Source organism: Sesamum indicum, linkage group LG4 (genome assembly GCF_026168435.1).
Source record: "Sesamum indicum cultivar Baizhima isolate 11 linkage group LG4, ASM2616843v1, whole genome shotgun sequence".
In the NCBI taxonomy this organism is placed as follows: Eukaryota; Viridiplantae; Streptophyta; class Magnoliopsida; order Lamiales; family Pedaliaceae; genus Sesamum; species Sesamum indicum.
This window is the reverse complement of record NC_142660.1, coordinates 4,966,766-4,973,014: the sequence shown is the minus strand read 5'-3', so window position 1 is coordinate 4,973,014 and position 6,249 is coordinate 4,966,766. Positions and strand designations below refer to the sequence as shown.

The 6,249-nt window shown below is 36.9% G+C and overlaps 1 protein-coding gene across 1 annotated transcript; it reads left to right on the top strand.

Annotated features, from left to right (window-relative positions):
- Positions 1-2,310: 2,310 nt before the first annotated feature.
- On the top strand, positions 2,311-3,851 carry LOC148788303 (uncharacterized). The gene is made up of 6 exons (XM_088879982.1): positions 2,311-2,391; positions 2,521-2,625; positions 2,715-2,850; positions 2,950-3,145; positions 3,230-3,266; positions 3,312-3,851. The coding sequence occupies exons 1-6, from the start codon at positions 2,311-2,313 to the stop codon at positions 3,849-3,851; spliced, it is 1,095 nt and encodes a 364-aa protein (XP_088736108.1).
- Positions 3,852-6,249: the final 2,398 nt, after the last annotated feature.

The following is a 6,249-nucleotide window of genomic DNA, read 5'->3' as shown; positions in this document are numbered from 1 at the left end:
ATCTCCAATTTCAATTAACATCGTTTTAACTAAAATTAATTATATAATACAAATAGTACATTCAACTAATGTTTTCTATAATAATACTAAATATTATTGTAAAGTTAGGTAACCTAACATAATGTTTTTACCTAAAATAAATTATATAATATAAATACTACATCCAACTATTTTATTTTTGATATTTTGCATATAGAGTTGGATATATGCAAAATTATTTAAAAATTTACCTATAACATCATAATTTTCTATTAATAATGTATTAGATATGAATAAATAAATAATAAAAAGTTTTAAAAAATAGACCGGGGTGGGTTCAAAATGGATCCGATACAAAACCCTTAACCAAAGCACTCATGGATCTACTATTGGACGTTGGTTCAGAATACTTTTTATTAATAAAAAATATTCTTATTCTTATTTGATAAATATTTTTATTAGTAAGATTTTTAAATTTTTTATATACTAAAATTATATTAGTATAATGTTAATTTGCATATTTTCTTAATAAAAAATAAAGAGAAGGGTTATTCAGTAAACTTACAAAAAATATTCTTTTCTTCTCAATCTGTTTTTCTAGTACCAAACAAGTAGATGTATGTGAAATTTACTCCACTTCCAATTATACCAAATAACTTGAAGAAAAACTATTATTTTTTTCTTTCCCTTCCCCCTTTTTACTTTCATTTTTCTCTCATTTGAACCAAACAAACCCTTAGTTAACAATAAATCATGTGAAAAAACCTGCAAAAGTCTTAAATGTTGGGCATATGCCTCTAACATGTTGTTTTGAAGTCAGAGCCGACTAATCATGGGTCTTTTATTGATTTCTCTCGGAAAAACATGATTTACCGCTTGAATTTCTTGAAATCCTGCTATCGTAAAAAGACACACCATCAAGGTACTATAAAAAATGAAAAATTTGAGATGAGCATTGATAGGGTTAAATAGATGAGTTATAAAGCATGAGATCAACCATAAAAATCATAAATTACAAAAAAAATAGATAAGTTAAAAGCAGAATGGAGTGCATGCGAACTACACACACTACTACATCTAAAACTACACACTCTTCACATGGAATTCAGGTTGACGCCACGGCCGACGAGGATGAAGATGATATGGTGGCGGGGATAGACGGCGGCGAGTTGGGGAATGTTGTTGACGAACATGGAGGGCAGGCAAACAGCAACAATGCAGCAGCGACTGATGACAAATTGGACGGGAAAGATGCGCCGGCGATTAATCAGTCCGCCATGGAGTTTCAGTTTGCAGATTTTATTGTTTTGGCCAATAGAGTAATCGACAAAGGGGATACGAATCTGTTCGTGCACTGAATGATATCCACTGGCGTTGGACAGTGAAATATGGAGAAAGCGACAGGAATTCGTAGGAGTTGTTGTTTCGCCGTTTGGTGCGCTTAACGGCTGAACAGGCGGCGGAGCATCCTCTTTGCTTGGCATCGTCGTTGCAGATCTCTGAGAATAGGGCTACTGCAGATTTGAATCTGAGGGTCGTTGTGGTGCTGGTAGCGCCACAAGATGAAACTGCCATGGTTGGCAGCTAATTACTCCTAGCCCAACAACAACTGGGAGGTACGTTCAGATCTGATAATTACCTTACTCTTTCACCAGATTTTATCCCAGTGTGCAGAATGTCTGGCAACACAACATTATTGGAGTGCCTATGTACTCGATTACGCGGAAACTAAACGCTTTAGAGCTAGTATTCCAACAGCAACGGCGCAATAAAGGAGATCTTTTGGAGAATGTACGCGTGGCTAAAGGATTCCTTGAGGAAGCATAGATCTTGGTTAGCTCTGATAGACAGAATGACCTCTTTCTACTCCTGGAACACCTTTGTCGTTTGGTATACGCCAAGGAGGCAAAAATGGAACAAATAATGTTACAGCAACGAGCTAAGATGCAATGGATGAAGGATGGGGATCAATGCTCATGAGTCTTCTTTTGCAAGATAGCTCAGCGACGTGCCACTTAGAGAATCTTGCAAATAAATGATGAACATGGGACCACCTACTCAGAGCCAGGAGCGGTTATTCATGAGTTTGTCTCCTTCTACTAGGCTCTGTTAGGCGGAGAAAGACGGAGGCAGGTGATAGATATCCGATATCTGAGGCCATGGGCTAGACATGTCCTTAATGAGGAGGAAGGACTTCAGCTCCTTACACCCGTCACTGCAGTTGACGTCAAACAGACAATGTTTGACATTGTTGAAGATAAAGCACATAGACCTGATGGGTTCTCATAGGTTTTTAATTAAGCTGCCTGGCCAATCGTGGGTCTGGAGATTATGAAGGCAATCTTGGAGTTCTTTACCACGGGAAAACTGCTGAAGCAAATCAACACCAAACTTCTGGCACTTATCCCTAAGGTACATGCCCCTATGATGGTCACAGATTTTCGACCTATTTCGTGTTGTAATATTTTATATAAGATTATTGCGAAACTTATTGTACAAAAGTTGAGTATGTGTTGGATAAGTTGATAAGCCCTTTTTCAGGCTGCCTTTATTCCTGGTCGTAGTATTGCAGATAATATACTATTAGCACAGGAACTATTTACAGGCTACAATCAAGCACGCCTACCTCCTAGATGTGCACTGAAAGTGGATATCCAAAAAGTTTAAGACACGGTAGAATGGAATTATCTACTTGCAGTGTTACACCTGTTTGTATTCCCGACTATGTTCATTAGGTGGATAGAGGAGTGCATCACGACACCCTCGTTTTCCATCGGGTTGAATGGGAAACCTCAGGGTTTCTTTACGGGATCGAGAGGGTTACGGCATGGGGACCCTTTAACGCCATATCTGTTCGTTCTCGTAATGGAGGTTCTGCATTTTATTCTTCTGCAGATGATTGATCAAGACATGCATTTTTCTTTAATTAGAAATGTGAGCCTTCTCGATTATTTTAGCTTGGATTTGCAGATGATCTGTTGTTGCTCCGCAAAGCTAATATGCACTCTATAGGGGTCTTTAAGCAGGGGTTGGACCTATTCGACTGCTGGTCAGATCTCCGGCTTAATGTGCATAAGAGCCATCTTATAATTTCTCGATCTGCACAAGGGATACGGGAGCAGCTATTAGTGATGCTTGACTTCCAGGAAGGGCACCTTCCAAAGAGGTACTTGGGACTTCCTCTACTTTCCTCTAAATTATCGTTAACAAACTGCTAGCCTTTATTATTGAAAATTGATCAATGCATTAGAGGTTGGGAAGGAATGAGATTATCATATGATGGGAGGGTATAGATTATTAAATTTGTACTTATGGCGTTAAGTATATATTAGGCTTCTACGTTCATCCTACCTAAAGGTGTTATAAGTGAGATTGAGAAGCGTCTGAGAGCTTTTGTGTGGAAGGGCACAACGACCAGTGGATATGCCAAAGTAGCATGGAGGGATGTCTGTAGGCCGGCGTCGGAGTGGGGTCAGGGCCTAAGGGACATCGCTACTTTAAACCGTGCGTTAATGAGCAAGAAGCTGTGTGATGTTATTCGATGTGATAGAACATCAATCTGGGTAGAATGGTTATTTAACGGGTGGCTACGTGATAAATCTGTATGGACGGTCACTAACAGTGGGGGTTCTTTGGGCTGGAGGAAACTCCTTCGACTACGCCCCTTGCTTCGATCGATGGTGAACTATCAAATTGGTGATGGGAATTCATTTTATCTGTGGCATGATCCATTGCATCACCTTGGTCCTCTTATTGAGAGATTCCCACGGGGTCCACGCCTGCTTGGGCGTAGGACAGCAGACAAGCTCAGTAGTGTTATTATGGAGCATTATGGAGGGGCAATGGCATTGGCCTCTCATTATGGACATTAAGTGTTTGGAGATTTTGCATGCATTGCCAATAATTCATGGCGAGAAAGATCGCATTATTTGGCGATTCGAGACGGGAGGACCCACAGTTGCATCTCTTTACAGGCTATTGGACCCACCGTGACCCAAGGCAGGTTGGTCTTCACTATTCTCGGGTTTTCTGAATATCCCCAGGCATAATTTCATCCTATGACTTGCGATTTTTTGGAAAAACTATCCACAGCTGATAAACCATGGCTATCATACTTAGACGCCTATATATCATGTGATTGGGCGCAATAGAGACATATACTCATCTATTCTTTCGATGTTGTTATACCAGAAGATGCCTGACAGCGATTCGACAGCTTGTTCAATTTGAATGGCCTAATAGAGAATGGCCACGGGATGTTGAGTGGGCTGCAAGGAAATGGAGAGGAAAACATATCATTAACTTGACTTATCGTGTACTCCTTGCTGCTTGCATTTACCTCATTTGGAGGGAACGGAATTCAGATGCTTTGAGCATACGGAGCGACTACCGAGCATCATAACCACCATTATTGTGGAAGATAGTAGATAGAGGATTATCAGTGTTAATTTATCTCGTTCTGTTAGTTCATGTGAGTTATATAGATTATGGCGTATCCCTTGGCCTATCGAGGGAGAAACCACCAATTGAGCATTGTTTTACTGTACGATCTTGTTTTATTAATGAAACTTATATTTATCAAAAAAAATAATAGATAAATCCGACATAGATCTAAAAGATTATATATTTGGTCTAAACCTTTTACAAGAACACGTGTTTTGGCTACATTAAAGGAACAGTAACGAAAGCAGTGAAAGCGGAAATTAAACTGAATTTAAAATCCAATTAATAGAGCGTACTTCTTGATTTTTTGAGCGTTTGATACTTAAAAAGACAAATAATAAATAAAAAATGCATAAATGATTTTTGTGGCTTAAGGTAGAAAGAAACAACTATTAAAAATGCAAACCATGAAATTATACCATTTAGATTTTGTCCGAATCTGCTTTGCTCGTTGTTCCTTCTCCGGATCTGCATTCACGCAAAGATCAACTTAGACCTCCTCTTCCTTCATCCATATCACACGTCGGAAGCATAATTTTCAATACCACTGTTAGATGACTTAAGATCTGGCAGTAGAAATGATTTTTATTGAACAAAATGGATTCGATTCTCACTCTCAAATTATTGAATCAGATTTAATTAGCTTTTTCTTGAAACTTGTTCAAGAAGAACTTGATGGAGAAGGGAAGAGAGAGTAGTGGATGGATTGTGAGAGATGTAGAGTAGAAAGAAAAAGCTAATTTTTCAAAACACTGAGATGAGAGATGTTGGGAAAAGTAATACACTTGGTATACGTCATCACGGCCGAGTGGGGTCTGTAGAGGAGTCGTCTCAACTCCTCTTTTGACCTAGTCACTCTCAAAATCGGCTAGGACTTTATTTAGGCGGATCGAGTTTGGTTTAATTCAACAACTAAATCAATTCCAGCCTAGCAAAGGTCCATCTGATTTTTATAATTGACCTAATTAATTTTAAGACCCAATAGGAGTCGAATAAATTTATTTATTATAATTAAATAGATTAATGTTCGAGTCCAATATTTAATTAATATAATTAATATAATTAATCAAACAAATTAAATTGTGCTATGCCCCAACTTTTTTTGAGGGAAAAAGCGGTTGGAATATATATTGCTAGCAAAAATAAAGTTAGTACTAGGCAACAAGACAAGCAATAAAACTAGAAAAAGGAAGTCAATAATACTAAAGCCCTAGTTAACAATCCAAGCTGCTAAGCCCAAATTTAATTAATGCAATTAATTAAATTCTGACTACACTTCTCAAGACATATAATAACCAAATTAAAGACACAGTCATCTTTTATCAAGCCCAAGATACAAACCATTACAAGCCCAATACAAACCATCTTTTTTTTTAAATAGAGCAATGTTTACATTCCAGTTTGAAAAGATAAATTACTTCATTTTAAAAAATATAGGGAAGTATTTTGCTATTTTTTTTATAAAGAATAATTTGTTCATTTGCAATTCTATTTACAGTAGGTTGCGTGCATTTTAGTTTTCATTATTATATACACTCGTGTGTTATTAATCTTAATTTATTGATTTGTCAAGTAATTTTGTCTTGAGATTTCTTTAGTCACTAAAGTTAATACTTTCATTTTTGCGTTACCTTGTGTTCATTTTTTTTTTCTTTTCATTGTATTTTATAAAATCAAACTTTGAAATTTTAAAATTATTTATTAATTCTGTGCTGTTGATATGATAAAGTTTATGTCCTCATTTTATGATTGTATTATGATACTTTTATTACACTTTCTAGTATCAATATAACTCTTATATATTGCAAGACTCAACCAATTTTATGC